Raw genomic sequence first — 19645 nt, 5'->3', positions numbered from 1 at the left:
ATTTCTGCCAATTCAATTTCTTCCAAGAAGACTAAGGGCAAAATTATTTTATATTCCTAGTCTAGACTTACTTTAATTTCCTCTTGGCCAAAAGTATATAGTGATGAATCAGAGTATAAGTTCAAGGTCTGTTTTGTGTCAGCATACAGTGGTTAAACCTGGCAGAAAGCTTATAACTAACTCCTAATGCACATGATTACGGCACAGATTAAGGCTCAGATCATTATAAATGGGAAAGAATCCTGGAGAACTACCACTGATTAGCAATCTGTTTGGAACTGTATAGTGCCAGAGCTAAAACTGAGGGGACGCCCTCTTTTTTCTTATATCTCTTTTGTTCCCCAAGTTGCTAAAAGGAATTAGCTGTCACTAGAGGGCTTTTTCTGTTACTAGAGGGCCCTAGAGCAGCTGTCATCAACTAGTGGCCCGCATTTTTTATAATTGCATTAAATCAGGAGTCCTCAAACTATGGCCCATGGGCCGATACATGCAATGAACGTGTATGTTGTTGCAGAGAGTCTCCCCCTTTGGGGTCTTTGTGCAGGTCGGAGAGGGCGCAGAATTTCCGACTTGGGGTCTGCTTCAGCCTCCTGGTGTGGGGCTTTTGGGTGAAGGTTGGAAGGAAGTGCCACTGGTGGCAAAGAGCCAGAGGGCCTTGTTCCACTGGGACTGCATCATGGCCTGGAACTGGCTGACCATCTCAGCCCACTGAGCTTCCAGATGCCAGTACCTGGCCTTGCACTCCTGCAGGCTTCCCTCTGCTTGGAAAGCCTATGCTCATAGTCCTCATTGAGGTGATTCTGTCAGATGCAATTTGAACTAAGCCAACTGTTTCGCCAACTCTTTCTCATGGTGGCTGCTTAGTTCCAACAACTGCTTCCTGTTGGGGCCCTAAGGAGCCCAGGCCAGGCAGGCAGGGAGTAGCTGGGAGGGAGGGGCGAGGAGAGGCTGGTGAGGCGCCCCTTGACATGAGTGACATCGAGTTGGCCATGACCACCTAGTCCAGCCAGTCATTAGGCAGATCATATCAGTAGTCCATGGGGTTTAAAATTATGAATTTAGTGGTCCCTGAGGTCCAAAAGTTTGGTGACCCCTGCCCTAGACCCTTGAGAAATTCAACTAAATAACCTAAATGCTGAGCTAATTGTACCTGTAGCCTCATTCTGTAGAAAACATACATACTTCTGTATCGCAATTAATCCCCCAATGCATAGCTCTTTCAATGAGTTCAGCATGCAGAACTGTGCTGTGCTGTCACGAGACGATGTTTCCATCAGGTTTTGTCCCCAAGTGGAAAAGAAATTGGATATGCTTTCAAAGTTTAGTGCATGAGGGTTCAGAGTTCTACATACTGTGGAACAGATCATGGCTAATGAATGCAAGAGAAATTAAAAGGAGAATATAAGTGAATGTCTTTCCTTTTGGCTTGCTTCTGCAAGAATAGGAATATATCCTTGAGATGTTGTTTGGTCACAACTGCTGATTTTTCTTATCTCTGCTGAAAATGATAACACAGGAACATTTGGAAGGCCATAAATCTACACTTGACGCAGTATTGTTACCTGTCCTTGGTTGAAAGGAAGGTGAGAAAAAGGATTCTTGAAGGCCACCTTTGTAATCTTCTCATTTTCCTGCAGAAATCCTGGAGCCACAAAAGCTTTAATTTAAGTTTGATTAATTGTATACTGTTACCTTGAAGAGTCATAATATGCAGAAGCTTGATTAACTCCATCTGGATGACTGCTGACAATTTTCAGTTTATAGACTTCCCCAAGAATACAAGTTGCTGCGTGCTTGGTTTTATATATATATAAATATATGTTATTTTTTATAGCCATTTATAATTAGATCTGTTAAAATTATGTTATAGATACAATGGGATCAAGTTAATGATCTACATATTTAATATACTTTTTAATCTTCAGAGTCTGATACATAAAGCCTAGATGGAAGCTACTCAGTTTTAAACAAATAGCACTAAATCTTGTACAATACAATACATTTTGTCCAAAATAGTGTACCCAATTCATTTCTACATACATATATATGCAGAATAGTAAACTTTCTATAGTTTTGATATTTATGCTTATTCCAAAGTTGCAGATAAAGAACTTAAGCCAGGAGATGATCAATCTAGAAATTCTATTTTTGATTTAAGAAACCCAAAATGCAATACGTAGAACACTGTTATATCAAGAATGTTTCAAACTGAAGTACTATTTGTTTATCCGTGAAATAGATAAATTGTCTAAAGTATATACAGGTGAAACTCGAAAAATTAGAATATCGTGCAAAAGTTCATTTATTTCAGTAATGCACCTTAAAAGGTGAAACTAATATCTGAGATAGATTCATTACATGCAAAGCAAGATGGTTCAAGCTGTGATTTGTCATAACTGTGATGAATATGGCTTACAGCTCATGAAAACCCCAAACCCACAATCTCAGAAAATTAGAATATTACATGCAATCAATAAAACAAGGATTATACATAGAACAATATCGGACCTCTGAAAAGTATAAGCATGCATATGTACTCAGTACTTGGTTTGGGCCCCTTTTGCAGCAATTACTGCCTCAATGCGACGTGGCATGGAAGCTATCAGCCTGTGACACTGCTGAGGTGTTATGGAAGACCAGGATGTGTCAATAGTGGCCTTCAGCTCTTCTGCATTGTTTGGTCTCATGTCTCTCATCTTTTTCTTGGCAATGCCCCATAGATTCTCTATGGGGTTCAGGTCAAGCGAGTTTGCTGGCCAATCAAGCACAGTAATCCCATGGTCATTGAACCAGGTTTTGGTGCTTTTGGCAGTATGGGCAGGTGCCAATTACTGCTGGAAAATGAAGTCAGCATCCCCATAAAGCTCGTCTGTGGAAGGAAGCATGAAGTGCTCCAAAATCTCCTGATAAATGGCTGCGTTGACCCTGGATTTAATGAAGCACAGTGGACCAACACTAGCAGATGACATGGCTCCCCAAATCAACACAGACTGTGGAAACTTCACACTGGACTTCAAGGATCTTGCAGTGTGTGCCTCTCCATTCTTCCTCCAGACTCTGGATCCTTGGTTTCCAAATGAGATGCAAAAGTTGCTCTCATCAGAAAAGAGGACTTTGACCACTGACCAACAGACCAGTTCTGTTTTTCTTTTGCCCAGGTAAGATCTTCTGACGTTGTTCAGGAGCGGCTTGACTAGAGGAATACGACATTTGAAGCCCATGTCCAGGATCCGTTTGTGTGTGGTGTCTCTTGATGCACTGACTCCAGCCTCAGTCCACTCCTTGTGAAAGTCCCCAACACTTTTGAATGGCCTTTTCCTGACAATCCTCTCCAGGCTGCGGTCATCCCTGCTGCTTGTGCACCTTTTTCTTCCACACTTTTCCCTTCCACATAACTTTCTATTAATGTGCTTTGATACAGCACTTTGGAAACATCCAACTTCTTTGGCAATTACCTTTTGAGGCTTTCTCTCCTTATGGAGGGTGTCAATGATGGTTTTCTGCACAACTGGCAGGTCAGCAGTCTTTCCATTGATTGTGATTCCTACTGAACTAGGGAACCCTTTGCAGGTGTTATGGCTTAATTAGCTGATTAGAGTGGGACACTTTGAGCCTAGAATATTGAACCTTTTCACAATATTTTAATTTTCTGAGATTGTGGATTTGGGGTTTTCATGAGCTGTAAGACATAATCATCTCAATTATGACACATCACGGCTTGAACTATCTTGCTTTGCATGTAATGAGTCTATTTCATATATTAGGTTCACCTTTTAAGTTGCATTACTGAAATAAATGAACTTTTGCACAATATTCTAATTTTTTGAGTTTCACCTGTATATATAAGAGGAAACAGGACCACCAATATTTTGCTACAAACCCAACTGTCCCATCTAACAAATACTAGCTGGAAATACCCATTACATTTAACTCCATTAAGGAAAAACAAAAAAAAGTGAACAAATACCATTTGAGAGAAGAATGCCCCCCACCCCCCCGGCATCTTCCAGTGTTTCTATGGATCTGCTTGAATGGTTCACCACTTGCCATGAAAAGGTCCTGGGTTCAATTTTATATGTTAAATGCTTTTCTAAAATCTGGCCTTACAATTTTGCCTTACAACCTTTTTATATATTTCCATGGATGGGTGAAGGTATATTATTTCTTAGGACTAAAATCTTTTTCCACCCAAGTTTTGTCCAGGGTTATCTATTTTTCAACCGTGCCTTCAAGATATATGATCACTGTACATTAGTTCTTTTAGAACAAAAAGCACAACAAAGAATGTTCGTTCTGCCCCAACTCAGAAAGCTCAAACTGCCCAAGGAGCTGCTGATCCAGTTCTACAGAGGAATTATTGAGTCTGTCATCTGCACCTCTATAACTGTCTGGTTCAGTTCTGCAACCCAACAGGACAGACACAGACTTCAGAGGATAATTAGGACTGCAGAAACAACAATTACTACCAACCTGCCTTCCATCGAGGATCTATATACTGCATAAGTCAAAAAGAGGGCTGTGAAAATATTTATAGACCCCTCACATCCTGGACATAAACTCTTTCAATTCCTACCCTCAAAACAATGCTATAGAGCACTGCACACCAGAACAACTAGACACAAGGACAGTTTTTTCCCTGAACGCCATCCTCTGCTAAATAAATAATTCCCTCAACACTGTCCAACTATTTACAAAGTGTGCACTACTATTTCTGTTAATCTTCTCATCACTCCTTATCATCCATCCCCTCCCACTTGTGATTGTAGGACTGTAACTTTGAATTAACTTTGTAAATTTATATTGACTGTTTCCTAGTATGATTTGATTGTTGATTGTACCCTATGACTATCATTAAGTGTTGTACGTTATGATTCTTGATTCTTAACAAATGTATCTTTTCTTTATGTATACTGAGAGTATTTACACCAAGACAAATTCCTTGTGTGTCCAATCACACTTGTCCAGTGAAGTATTCTATTCTATACCCTACATTTCATTTTTTTTATCTGATTTTTTTTGGTCAAATTGGCCAGATTTTTTTTAAAAAAACATACATCTAAAATGTTTTGAACTTGCAAGATAAAGAACCCTAGGGAAGTTTTTGCCCCAAATAATTTACCTTTCTCTGGATTCCAACATTTCTAAGCATTAGGGCTTACTAAATCATTGGGACATCTACTTCCTGCACACTTATGAATTACATTTTTCTCTGACTTTTACTACATCTTTGAGGTTTCCTTGTCTGATGTCACTGGGTAGGGTGGAAAGTCACTGTCATTCTCATGTCTGTTATACATTATGTAGATGTTATATAGGTGTAAAAAAAATAGATGTTGAGACTCTAGAAAAAGTGCAGAGAAGAGCAACAAAGATGATTAGGGGGCTGGAGGCTAAAATATTATAGAATGGTTGCTGGGATTAAGTATGTCCAGTTTAATCAAAAGAAGGACTAGGGGTGACATGATGGCAGTGTTCCAGTATCTGCCACAGTCAAGTTATTCTCCAAAGCACCTGAAGGTAGGACAAGAAGAAATGGATGGAAAGTAATGAAGGAGAGAAGCAACCTAGAACTAAGGAGTTAGAACAATTAATCACTGGAATGAGTTGCCTCCAGAAGTTGTGAATGTTCCAATAGTGAAAGTTTTTAACAAAAGATTGGACAACCATTTGTCTGAAATGGTATAGGGCAGGGGAGTCAAACTGGCGGTCTGCAGACTGGATGCATCACATGCAGGCCACAACCACCCTGGCTCCACAAAGGCAAAAAAGTCATGATATGTCATGTGACACACCTGAGTTTGGCACCCGTGGTATAGAGTTTTCTGCCTAAGCAGGGGTTAGACTAGAAGACCTACACGGTCTCTTCCAGCTCTGTTATTCTATTTCTATTCCTATTCTTATTCTATTCTATTCCTATTCCTATTCCTGTATTTTTCTCCTCTCCTCTCCTCTCTGTTCTATTCTATTCCATTCCTATTCCTGTATTTCTCTTCCTCTTCCTCTATTCTATTCTATTCCTATTCCTATTCTATTCTATTCCTATTCCTATATTTCTCTTCTCTTCTCTTCTCTTCTCTTCTCTTCTCTTCTCTTCTCTTCTCTTCTCTTCTCTTCTCTTCTCTCCTCTCCTCTCCTCTATTTCTATTTCTGTATTTCTGTTCTGTTCTATTCTATTCTATTCTATTCTATTCTATTCTATTCTATTCTATTCACTTGAAGGCAAGGTAGGTTGGGACAGAAGGTAGGTTCCTCTTTTGTGGTTCCCCATCTGTGAAATTGGTTCAAACTGGCGAACTCCAGAGAGATCCACAATATGAAAGGAATCTGAGAGCCCCCCCACTTTCCCAATTAAGCCAGAATATTTTCCATTCAATTTTCTGCCTGTCAGATGTGTTAGACCTCTTGCTGTGAGATTAGTCATTTGGTATAAGACTTTATTTAATATACATTGCACAACTGTTCCTGTTTACTTCACTTTTAGTAAATGAAATATTTGGGGATCACGCTAGATGAGAGAGTGTGTATTCTAATGGTGCTAAAGACAAAACCAGAAGAAGTCATTAGTCCTTCCCTTCCCCTTTCCCCCTTCCCTCTTCTCCATTCCCACTTCCCTCTTAGAAGTTGTCTAGCAAAAGCTTTTCTCCAAAGGAAAAAGCACAAACCATGAAATTTTCTGAGTTTTTCTTGCACAACTGTATACTGATTATGCCCAGGGGAGAAGCATTAGCCCCAGCCCTATTATCTCATCTCTCTCTGTCTAAACATTGAGAAGGCTGCAGTGATGGTTTTTCCCATTACAGCGGCTTAAATACATGGAAACAAATCAGTGTTTGCTTGTTCTTAATTGTTTTTTTATATTTTCTGTGTTCACATAATAAAAAAAATAGAATAGACCCATTTAAAAGGTATGTTTTAACTAGCCTTTAATTACATCAGCACAGAATAGAAAGGTTTAGTCATTGATATTGTTTTATGAACACATTGTTTTAATTTACCATGTGACATCATACAGTATTTAATAAGTGTTTTGATGCATGTATACATTTTCTTTATACCTTTTCCAACACTAGCCTAAGTTTATTAATTGCACACATTTAAAAGTGAGTTAAAATATGCTCTTTAATTTATCTACAGATTTGAAGAGAGAATGTACTTGAATAGCAGCTAATGTTGTATGATGCTTTCCAAACAGCACATGCTAAATATAATGTTCTTCAAGTCTCTCTTTTTTTTTTTGCTAGTAATTTCAAATCAAATTATGGTAACTACTCACAAATCAGACAGTTTTATTGATTTGCTTATTTCTTGTTAGGTTAACTTTCTAAAGCTGTCCAATTGCATAACAACTCCAAGTAATGTACAGTATTAAAAAGAATAGGATAAAATATAATAACAAACTCAGGTGGTATTATTATAAGAAAAACAACTATGGTCTTCAACTTCCTGTAATTCCCAAAGGGCTTGTCATACTCCCTAAGCTAGGCCCAGGGGTAAGAGCCAGGTCTTCAAGGTTTATCTAAACAAAGTCAGCATAGGAGCTGTTCAAATATTTGGGAGGATGTTGTATCAAAGGGCAGTCTCTGAACAGAGAAGGTCTGCTTCCTGGGTCTCATCAGGTGGCACTGTTATACCAATGAGACTCAAACCATGTTGACTCTGTCTGATCATAATAAAACATAGAATAGTAGGGTTGTCTTCTAATTCAACATCTACTCAGGCAGATAATTCCAGACAAATATTTATCCACTGTCTTCTTGAAAATCTCCAATGATGGAGCACCCACATCTTCTGAAGGCAAGCCATTCCACTGACTAATTGTTCCAACTATTAGGAATTTTTTCTTAGTTCTAGGTTGGATCTCTCTTTAATGATCTTCCACCTTTACTTCTTGTTCTGCCTTCAGCTGCTTTGGAGAACAGGTCAATCTTTTGTCCATGACATCCCCTCAAATACTGGATGACTGCTATTAGATCAAATCTTGTCCTTCTCTTCGTTAAACTAGACATACCTACTTCCCTCAATATGGTTTAGCTTCCAGAACCCTAATCATTTTTGTTGCTCTTCAGTGCACTCTAGTTCTCAGAATCCTTTTTGTATCATGGTGATCAGAATTACATGCAGTATTCCAAGTGTAGTCTCATCGGTGCAGTATTAACAAATACTATTACTTCATGTGATCTTGCTCTGTTGTGCAACCTAGGACTACATTGGCTATTTTAGCAGCTACAGCACACTGCTGGCCCATACTTAAGCGCTGATAATAGCCATTTTAGCCATTCAAGAAAAAATGAATTTCTAGGATATCTCGCTAAAGTGAAATTCTCACTCCCCATTTTCCCTATTTTTAGTTGTTTCTGAAATGAAATATTGGAAAACCACATTTCCAATTATGCATATCTTTTGGACAAGCATCAGGTATTGCTACTAAAGTGACTTACTTTACTGCCTTAATGAATGGATAGATATCAAGGAAATAGACCATCCTTCAAATAACCAGACCCTATGTTATAAAGGGCTTTATAGGTGATAACTAGTATCTTAGATTACCTACACTCATTACAGCATACTCAGAACCACTCCTGCTGCTGTAGTTTCTGGGTCTTCAGTGAAAGTCCCATGAAGAGCTCATGAAAGTTAACCAAAGCATGAATTACTGTGAGGAGGGTTTCCTGGTACAAAAATGCATGCAATTGGTACACAAGATGAATCTGTGCAAAGGCCCTTTTGGCCACAGCTTCCACTTGTTTCTTAAGAAGGAGCTTAATCCAGGAGAACACCTCAAATTATACAACAGTCCTGAATGGTGCAACTCTATTTAAGGCTAAAAATGGAAGACACCTGATCTTGGGGGAGCAGGAGATCCAAATATCTACAGCTAGTTAATCTTGCAAAGGGTTAAGCTTGATCCTATTCCAGCCTATCCAGAGTCTGACATTTCTGGCATTGCAACAACATCCTGAGTCTGACAATAACATTTAGATGCTCAGATGCCTGATCTCTTAGATAACCGTTTTAACTAACTAAATTATAACAGTTATGTTATAAGATGTGATGGATCTGTTGTACTTCTAACTTATACTGTTATCAGATTCATCATGTATTCTCAAAAAGGATTTCTTGCAGCAATATAGGTAAACCAAGGAAATTCAGAATCAGAAAACTGTTGATAGACTAACCAAAGTTGGTGTTCACCAGAGTTTAGAGCTGCCCTCAACATTCAGTGTTGAAAAGGCAACTTGTCTCTACCCTTAATGTGGCAAATGTTTTGCATCTCTAAAATTCTAATGAAATCAAAGTTTCCTTTGAGTTTTTGATGAACATTTTATAATGTTAGTAGCTCCATCCAAAGGTACTTTGTCTTTTAGGGATCTGTCAACTTCTATATGTGTTTTACTTTAGTCAAATTCCTTCTAAATGAGAATTAAAACAATCTCACTTCCTACTCCTATCCTTCCAAAAAAGTTAATGTCCTAAATATTAGTCTATCTGCAGTGATCTTTGAAAATTGAATGTACTACAGAAGCTATAGTTACAATTGGATGATTTACATCTGCTAACATTGCATCCCCTTGGTAAGAAGATGTCACCAATCCTAATGTGTTAGTTGTCTTATTTCTTGTAAAAGTGAAAAAGAGGAAAAAAACCAAAAATGCATCACCAGGCGAAGTCCTGGGCATCCCTTATTTCTTTTATATCTTTCTATATTTTATTAATAAGTCTTTTATCTATATATGCAGCATTTCCTACATAAATTTGGCCCAAATGGGATCCAAACTAAAAATTCATTGAGCATAGATGATGAAATACCAGATAATTTATCTACTGTTCAATTTCTTGTTCATCCATGTCACCATTGTCAAGTTCTGGAATTCCTTTCTGAGGGAGTAACCCATACTCATTTAAGAAAGTCTCCACATCTGTAGAAGAAAATTCTCCATTCAATTGGTCAGTTACACTAATGAAATTGCTTACAAGCTGCCCACCTTTGTAGACAAGCAGGGTTGGAAGAACATCACTGGAGAAACGGTCTCCTGCCCCTGTGTTAGTAGCCTTGATTTTGCAAAATTTCACAATGGAATACTCAGCAGCAAGATTAGTAAGGCTGCTGTTGAGTGCCTCACACTCCTTGATGTTATCTTCATAGATGTGGACAATTACAGTGGTGGCTTTGTGTTCTTTCTCTACAGCTTCCAGGAACTCCTTCCCATCCTGCAGCTCAGAAACATAGCCATGCCTTGGCGCAAAGCTCAGTCGCTCATGCATGTTCTTCATGCAGCGCTTCCGGTATTGCTGTAAACAACTCTCATCTTCTTTGACATTCAACAACTCATATTCCTGCACACTCATCTGCAAATAATTGTAAGAATACATTGAACTACAAGTGCTCATTTAATTGCCAAGCCCAAAATGAGAGATTTCATGCAGTCTCATGGAATATAAATACCTGTGGAATGTTTTATGGTCAAAGAATAGCACTGAAAGTTCAAAAGCTTCCATGTAAATACATTTATTCCAATGAGGTATAGTAGGGAATTGATATTAGTAGGGTATTAGTAGGGTATTGATCCTGATGTAGGCTTTCCATCCAATGTTGACAGTACCATCAAGAGGATTATTTCTACTATATATTGTCACAAAATGGAAGTGAGTTGACTACAATGTAGGGACCTCAACTATGAAACTGGATCAGGCAAACAAATATGCCATTGTTTGGTACAGGATGTTATAATAAGACATTTCTAGTTCTGGAACAATTAGGATTCTATTCTAGTTGTGCACTGTCAAGAAACATCAACTTAGTTTTTGCCAATGACTTAGAGACATTAAACTTTTCCACAAGTTGGCTAATGCAGGGCATCATAAAATTATAAAATTGTCATATTTCTATACTCAGTCTGATCTTCAAGAATATATTTCCCTTGTTTTCTGTGTCTTTAACACTGCAAAAGTAGTCAAGTATTAGCAAAATATAAAAATAGGGAAAATTACTTTCTATAGGAATCCTACTTACAGGTGAAACTCAAAAAAATTAGAATATCATGCAAAAATTCATTTATTTCAGTAATGCACCTTAAAAGGTGAAACTAATATATGAGATAGACTCATTACATGAAAAGCAAGATAGTTCAAGCTGTGATTTGTCATAATTGTGATGAATATGGCTTACAGCTCATGAAAACCTCAAATCCACAATCTCAGAAAATTAGAATATTACATGCAATCAATAAACAAGGATTGTACATAGAGAAATATCGGACCTCTGAAAAGTATAAGCATGCATATGTACTCAGTACTTGGTTTGGGCCCCTTTTGCAGCAATTACTGCCTCAATGTGGCATGGCATGGAAGCTATCAGCCTGTGGCATTGCTGAGGTGTTATGGAAGACCAAGATGCTTTAATAGCAGCCTTCAGCTCTTCTGCATTGTTCGGTCTCATGTCTCTCATCTTTTTCTTGGCAATGCCCCATAGATTCTCTATGGGGTTCAGGTCAAGCGAGTTTGCTGGCCAATCAAGCACAGTAATCCCATGGTCATTGAACCAGGTTTTGGTGCTTTTGTCAGTGTGGGCAGGCGCCAAGTCCTGCTGGAAAATGAAGTCAGCATCCCCATAAAGCTCATCTGTGGAAGGAAGCATGAATTGCTCCAAAATCTTCTGGTAAAGAGCTGCATTGACCCTGGACTTAATGAAGCACAGTGGACCAACACCAGCAGATGACATGGCTCCCCAAATCAACACAGACTGTGGAAACTTCACACTGGACTTCAAGGATCTTGCAGTGTGTGCGTCTCCCTTGTTTCTCCAAACTCTGGATCCTTGGTTTCAAAATGAGATGCAAAAGTTGCTCTCATCAGAAAAGAGGACTTTGGACCACTGACCAACAGACCAGTTCTGTTTTTCTTTTGCCCAGGTAAGACACTTCTGATGTTGTTTGTTGTTCAGGAGCGGCTTGACTAGAGAAATACGATATTTGAAGCCCATGTCCAGGATCCGTCTGTGTGTGGTGGCTCTTGATGCAATGACTCCAGCCTCAGTCCACTCCTTGTGAAAGTTCCCAACATTTTTGAATGGCCTTTTCCTGACAATCCTCTCCAGGCTGCGGTCATCCCTGCTGCTTGTGCACCTTTTTCTTCCACCTTTTCCCTTCCACATAACTTTCTATTAATGTACTTTGATGCAGCACTTTGGGAACATCCAACTTCTTTTGCAATTACCTTTTGAGGCTTTCCCTCCTTATGGAGGGTATCAGTGATGGTTTTCTTCACAACTGTCAGGTCAGCAGTCTTTCCCATGATTGTGATTCCTACTGAACCAGACTGAGAGACCATTTAAAAGCTCAGGAACCCTTTGCAGGTGTTATGGCTTAATTAGCTGATTAGAGTGGGACACTTTGAGCCTAGAATATTGAACCTTTTTGCAATATTCTAATTTTCTGAGATTGTGGATTTAGTGTTTTCATGAGCTGTAAGCCATAATCATCACAATTATGATAAATCATGGCTTGAACTTTCTTGCTTTGTATGTAATGAGTCTATCTCATATATTAGTTTCACCTTTTAAGCTGCATTACTGAAATAAATGAACTTTTGCATGATATTCTAATTTTTTGAGTTTCACCTGTATTTGGTTCTATGACAGGTAAAAAACCTGTTGTTTTCTAGATTTTACTGGGCTCCCAGCATCCCTCTTCTAGGCTACACCAAGGAGTTGTTTGCCACATTTCAAGGGCTAAAAGATCTCCAAAACTATTCCAGGGGTTCAAATGATCTCATTTACATGTTCCAGGAATATGTGAAAGAGGGAGGTTGAGGGGTCACACACGAATGTCCCTATACTTTCTAGGAATGTGGAATGTGTGACATGGCTTTTATACCCATAACAATTTATTAAACAGGATCTATCTTGTCTGGAACAGTTCTGATTTGAAACATGTACGATGCCATATTCAGTCTAATGCAGGGGTCTCAAACACAATTTACCTGGGGGCCACCGAAGGAAGAGGCTGGGTGAGGCTGGGCCACATAATATTATACTTTATATTATACTTTATATTTATATTATACACTAATATTATACTTTCATATCATGGTGGGGGCCACAGGATATCGTCCTGCAGGCTGCAAGAATGAGACCTCTGGTCTAAAGCATATTAACTATATATCTGACATCTGATATACATAGTGAAAATGTAATTTTATGTGCATTCGCATAACAACCCTACCTCATATTCCTTGAATATATGGAAAAACTATCTGAAACCTTCCCCCCTGCATCTTTTCCATTACATTGTCTTCCTTCCCTCATTTACCTTACGACTGACTCGTTCTCGTTCTCTGTGATCTCTGCTTTGACAGTTGTAGGGCGAAGAGATTTGCCTGATGAGGAGCTCTCTCTTGCTTGGAGGAAGACGGTCTTGGTCTTGGCTCTCCAATTTAAATTTTCTCCAGTCATTGATCACCCCTTTAGGTCCTAGAAGAAGAAAATGCTCTCATTTCGTGTTCTTTGGGTTTACTTTCTTTCTTTTTTTCTCTCTTTTTAATTTTCAATTCTTTTGCTGTTTCGATGAAGAAGGTTAGTGAGGAAAATAGAAACGCAAATGCGCAGGCAGATATCTCCCCAATGGAGGCTGGAAATATTGCCTTATTATTAAAAAGAAATATTTGCAAAAGCTTTTCCAATTCAATTCACTCCAAAAATTACTGTATTTTAAAATGTTCAGAGTTGCTTTGGATAGTGAGATGGGTGTCATATACATTAGATCAGTGGTCCTCAACCTGTGGGGCATGACCACTTTGGGGGTTGAATGACTCTTTCACAGGGGGTCACCTAAGACCATCGGAAAACACATATTTTCGATGGTCTTATGAACCGAGCCATAATTTTATAGTTGGGGGTCACATAACATGAGGAACTGCATTAGCAGCATTAGGAAGGTTGAGAACCACTGCATTAGATAACTGATTAGATAGATAGATAGATAGATAGATAGATAGATAGATACATATGATCTTATAAACAACGATCTCTCATCCCTTGATTGGCAATCTCTATTCAATGGATGCAATACTGTTGAAGACCATTACAACATATTTTTACTTGAAGTCAAAAGAGTCATCAAACTATATGTACCAACAACTACTCCCAAAACAAAACAAAAAAACAGATTGCCCATAACAATAAGGAAACTTCAATCCAAAAGAGATCACTCTGGCGGAAAAACAAATCTGGTCACGTTGCTAATTTCAAAAGCCCGATACAAAAATTTATGCCACCAAATAAAGACCGAATGCACCAATTATCATATTAAACAAGAGGAAAACCTTCTAAGCACCAATTCCACCAATGCTTTTTACAATTTTGTAAACAACAAACTAAAGATTCAAGGTCCATCCCACCCCTGATAGGACCTAATGGTAAAGACTGCAACGACGACACCATTAAAGCCAACATCTTTAACACATTTTTGGCTCAGTATTTGTAAACAGCAATGGATCATGCCCAGCATTTCCTAGCGAACCACAGATAACTACAGTGATCTAATACATATCGATTTTACAGAAGACAATGTTGAAAAAGCACTACGCAATCTAAAACCATCCCTATCTATTGGACCGGATGGAATATGTGCCTATCTCTTAAAAAAGTTATCCACTACCATAGCCGAACCTCTAAGCATAATCTTTGAAAAATCTTTCAGGACCAGTTCCTTGCCTAACCTATGGTCACAAGCCACAGTCATCCCCATCTTCAAAAAGGAGACCCTTGCCTAGTTGAAAATTACAGACCAATCTCCTTATGCTGCGTCACCTGTAAAGTCATGGAATCAATTATTAACCAATCCATCATCCTCCACTTAGAGACAAACAACCTACTCTCAATAAACAATTTGGTTTCAGAAAAAGCTATCCTGTAATCTGCAACTCTTACACTGCAAAAACATATGGACTACACAACTTGATCAGGGCAAAACAATAGATGCAATCTACATAGACTTCTGTAAAGCCTTTGATTCAGTGGTACATGACAAACTACTACTAAAAATAAAATCCTATGGTATCTCTGGACAACTGCATAACTGGATAGAAGCATTCCTGTCAAACAGACAACAAATGGTCAAAATTGGGAGTGTCCTATCAAATTCTGTACCTGTCAATAGTGGTGTCCCCCAAGGCAGTGTTCTAGGACCAACTCTCTTCATACTCTACATAAATGACCTCTGTGATCATATTAAGAGCAACTGCGTTCTTTTCGCTGATGATGTAAAGCTGTTCAATACCACAGACAATACTGCTACCCTTCAAGAAGATCTTGACTGTGTATCAGAATGGTCAAACAAATGGCAACTTCAAATCTCAACAAATAAATGCTCTGTCTTACATATTGGCAAAAAAATCCGAAAATAAAATACAAGCTGAATAGTCAAGATCTTGTTGATGATCCAAGCTCTGTAAAGGACCTTGGAATACTCACCTCTAATGATCTAAGTGCTAGTGCCCACTGCAACTACATAGCCAAAAGGCATTAAGAGTTGTTAACCTAATCTTACGTAGCTTTTTCTCTGGTAATATCACACTACTAACTAGAGCATACAAAACATTTGCTAGACCAATACTCGAATACAGCTCATCAGTCTGGAACCCACATTACGTATCTGATATTAGCACAATTGAGAAAGTCCAGAAATATTTCACAAGAAGAGTTCTCCACTCCTCTACTCGTTGTAGAATACCTTATGCCACCAGACTTGAAATTCTAGAACTAGAAAACCTTGAATTACGCCGTCTTCGGTCTGATTTAAGCATGGTATATAAAATCATACATTGCAATGTCCTACCTGTCAATGAATACTTCAGCTTCAACCATAACAACACAAGAACACACAACAGATACAAACTCAAGGTTAACCGCACCAAGCTTGACTGCAGGAAATACGACTTTAGCAACAGAGTGGTCAATGTCTGGAATACTCTACCCGACTCTGTAGTTTCTTCCCCAAACCCCAAAAACTTTAACCTTAGACTGTCTACTATTGACCTCACCCCTTTCCTAAGAGGTCTGTAGGGGGCGTGCATAAGCGCACCAACGTGCCTACCGTCCCTGTCCTATTGTTTCTTTTATTTTTCTTTTATTTTTCTTATATGTACTCATTTCATGTATTCATAATTATGTATACACTTTTACTTATCTCGTAAACAATTGACAAATAAATAAAATAAATAAAATAGATAGATAGAGTGAGCTGTATCAGGAGGCATTTGGGTGCAAAAACTCATAATTATGGATCTTATACAAATTTTGGTTCTACTGGTGGAAAGTTAGCTAGTTAGTTTGTTCTTGTGGTGATTGTAAAAGATCTGGCTTGGACTAATTATTTCTTTTAATACAGAATATGGAGAGGAAATGTAGAAAGCTTTCCAAATTCTATAAATTTCTCTTACGAATTGTGCGGTCAAACATTAGTGGAGTTTTTTTTCCAGAGCTTCCTGTTATTATACATCCTATGTCCCCATATTAGAATCCTAGTTGACTCTCTTTCAGTTTACCTGATTCATACTTAAAGTACCATTTTTACACACATTTTCTGTGGCCATACACTGATTATGCATCAACAAGTTAGTGTTGAGCCCTAATGACCACAGAGACACAACACTTGATTTTAGCCAAAAGGCTGAGAAGATAGATTTTTGTCCAGGATAAACTTTCTCAGCCTGGTTCTTCAGATATTAGAGATGATGCCACTGAGTCTATCCACTTTGCTCTTAATCGTTCACTTTTTAACTTTCTTTTCCCCTCCTATCCAATAATAATAATTTTATTATTATTTTATATACATGTACAGACACACAGACAGACGCAGATATATACACACACACAAAATTTTGAATTTATGCATATATTGAATTAGCTTTACATGCTAATTCTACAACATGTTCTTGCTGCTGCCATTACAATTCAGTGTTAAGCAAGGTGTCCAGAAAGCAGTCATTTATCATTTGTACCAGGGATATTTTGACTTGATTACCTGTATGTACAGCTTCTGGGGTTTCAAATTCTTCTTCCAAATTAATACTTTGTTGATGTTCCATGACTGTAACAGGCTGGGAGAGACTAGTAGTCAAAGAGACAAATTAAAAATCATTTACACATAGAATTTATGGGCCAAGACTATAGACTTTTAAAGCATACCACCACATAATTAACAAACAATAGCCGCAGGTAATTCATTTTAAGAAAGCCTAATAATTCTCTTCTGAATATCTGAAGGAATAAAGCAAAAACATGTCTAGTTCTTAAAAGGGATTATAAAAATTAGTCTAGACTGGCATGTAGGCTCAGATTGTTATAATGTGATTAAATATCAGATATTCTTGTTTTATCAGATATTCCATTTAAAAAAAAAACTTATATTATCTCTGCATCCTCTCCCCAGACACACAATATGCAGTCATTTCCATCCAAAATCTGAACAGCAATATTACTTCTCTGTAATGTATGTTCATAAGAAACATAATAGTGGAGGTATTCAAACAGAAAACACATCTCCATAAACAAGGTTGTTAAAAGAATAGCAGACTTTATTGGAAAATTATTATGGTTGGAAAAAGCAGTGATGAAATAGCATTTGTTTTAAGGCAAAAGTAAGAAGTGTTTCCAAGGGTAAAGTTTATGTGGCATGCCAGGATCCATTTAGAAAATGAACGGAATCAGAGGTGATATTCAACAGGTTCTGACCAGTTCTGGAGAACCAGTAGCAGGAATTTTGAGTAGTTCAGAGAACCAGCAAATACCACCTGTGACTGGCCCCGTCCTCATCTATTCTCTGCCTCCCGAGTCTCAGCTGATCGGTTGCGTCTTCTTTTGTTGCCCTGCACAGAAGAACGGAGCTGGAAAGAAGGTTAGTGGAATGGGGAGGGAATGGAGATTTTGCAGTATCCTTCCCCTGCCATGCCCACCAAGCCATGCCCACAGAATCGGTAGTAAAATTTTTTGAATCCTACCACTGAACGGAAGCATATTTTCCACCTATAGATACAATTTCAGAGTTTTATTCCTTTTGTCTTTTACAGGACAGGTAGTCTTCAATTTATTACCACAACCGGAACAACAATTTCCAATGTTAAGTAAGGCGCCTGATTTTACCATCTTTTTTTTTTTTTGCCATAATTGTTAAGCAAATCATTTTAGTTGTTAAATAAAACACATGGTTGTTAACTGAATCCAGTTTCCTCCATTGACTTTGCTTGGTGGAAATTGGCTGGGAAGGTTGCAGATGGTGATCACATGACCCCAAGATGCCTCTGTAAATACGTGCCAATTGCTAAGCACTCAAATTTTGATCGCATGACTATGGGGATACTGCAACAAGTCATTCAATATGAGGACCAGTTATTAAGTCAATTTTGAATGGCTGCTATAAGCTGACTTTTTCTTCTTTTATGACCCTCTAATCCCTTTCATTAGAATGGAGTCAGGACAACTGATTGGAGCTGAGCATTTACTGGCCGGAACCTTTCCAGCCACCTATGTGGAGTTTGAAGCTGATATTTTCTCTTAGCGCACTGATATAGAAACATCAGTCACTGCCTAGGATTGAATTCTCAACCTTCCAAGTAGGAGGTGAGCATCTTCACCTCTAGGCCACTGGTCTGATCTAACTATAGTATATAAAATCATACATTGCGATGTCCTACCTGCAAAAGAATACTTCAGCTTCGATCTTGACAACACAAGAGCACACAATAGATACAAACTCAAGGTTAGCTGCACCAAACTTGATTGCAGAAAATACGACTTCAGCAACATAGTGGTCAATGTTTGGAATACTCTACCTGACTCTGTGGTTTCTTCCCCAAACCCCAAAAACTTTAACCTTAGACTGTCTACTATTGACCCTACCCCCTTCCTAAGAGGCCTGTGGGGGGCGGTGCATAAGCGCACCAATCATGCCTACCGTCCCTGTCCAATCTTGATGTCCCTTTTTTTAATAAAGCAAAACTTATCAATTTAGAATTAGTATAAATAATTTTATTCTCTGGCTTATTTAACTATCTGTCCAGGCGACTACCAAACAGCAAGACAGAATATATTTTCTTTTTTAAAAAGTTATTTTGATGGAAAAAATGAGTAAATAAAAATGTAGGGAATGAAAATGAAGTTATATAATGCCTACTTGTTTGTGAATTAAAGAGCAGATATATCTGCATATGAGAAATATTTGCATTTAGTCTGAAATAGTTCTACTATTGCTTTGGCATGCATTTGGCTATAATTCTAAACATATGCTATTTGGAATTATAAATGTTACTTTAAAAAGAAATGATTGGTAATTAAATATTTGCCACAGTAAAATGAAAAGTAAATATGCACCGGGAAGTCTTTGTGCATTTATTTCTGGTGGAGAAATATGGATAATATTTTTTTACAAAGGGCAAATTGTTTGATCTTGTTCTTATTGTATTTGAGGTTTGTTTGACACACCTATGTGGGTAAAAATATCTCAAGGAGGCATTGCCCTAATGATAATTTTAGCAGTTACAAGTATGAACAAGGGAAAATTGGCTACTTCACAATGAATACATTTCTTTCCTGTCAGGTAAATACAAATGTTTGTACTTCACTTGGCTAAATGTCTTTACTACTTCCCTA

The 19645-nt window shown here is 38.1% G+C and overlaps 1 protein-coding gene across 3 annotated transcripts in view; it reads right to left on the bottom strand.

Moving 5' to 3' along the window:
- Positions 1-6906: 6906 nt before the first annotated feature.
- The window catches only part of PDC (phosducin), a 28219-nt gene continuing 15480 nt past the window's right edge, over positions 6907-19645 (bottom strand). For 2 of the 3 annotated variants that reach the window (XM_026703244.2, XM_087930421.1), the window contains exons 2-4: positions 17022-17107; positions 13308-13468; positions 6907-10347 (exon numbers count right to left, since the gene is read on the bottom strand). In XM_026703244.2, the coding sequence (XP_026559029.2) occupies positions 9820-10347; positions 13308-13468; positions 17022-17085 (753 nt within the window). In that variant the 5' untranslated portion in view covers positions 17086-17107 and the 3' untranslated portion in view covers positions 6907-9819. The remainder of the gene's footprint in view (positions 10348-13307; positions 13469-17021; positions 17108-19645) is intronic. The other variant, XM_087930422.1, reaches the window with a different exon arrangement.

This window comes from Pseudonaja textilis, chromosome 3, assembly GCF_049901715.1.
Source record: "Pseudonaja textilis isolate UNSWEBS1 chromosome 3, rPseTex1.2, whole genome shotgun sequence".
Lineage (NCBI taxonomy): Eukaryota > Metazoa > Chordata > Lepidosauria > Squamata > Elapidae > Pseudonaja > Pseudonaja textilis.
The sequence above is the reverse complement of the archived record's forward strand: the minus strand, read 5'-3'. Positions and strand labels throughout refer to the sequence as shown.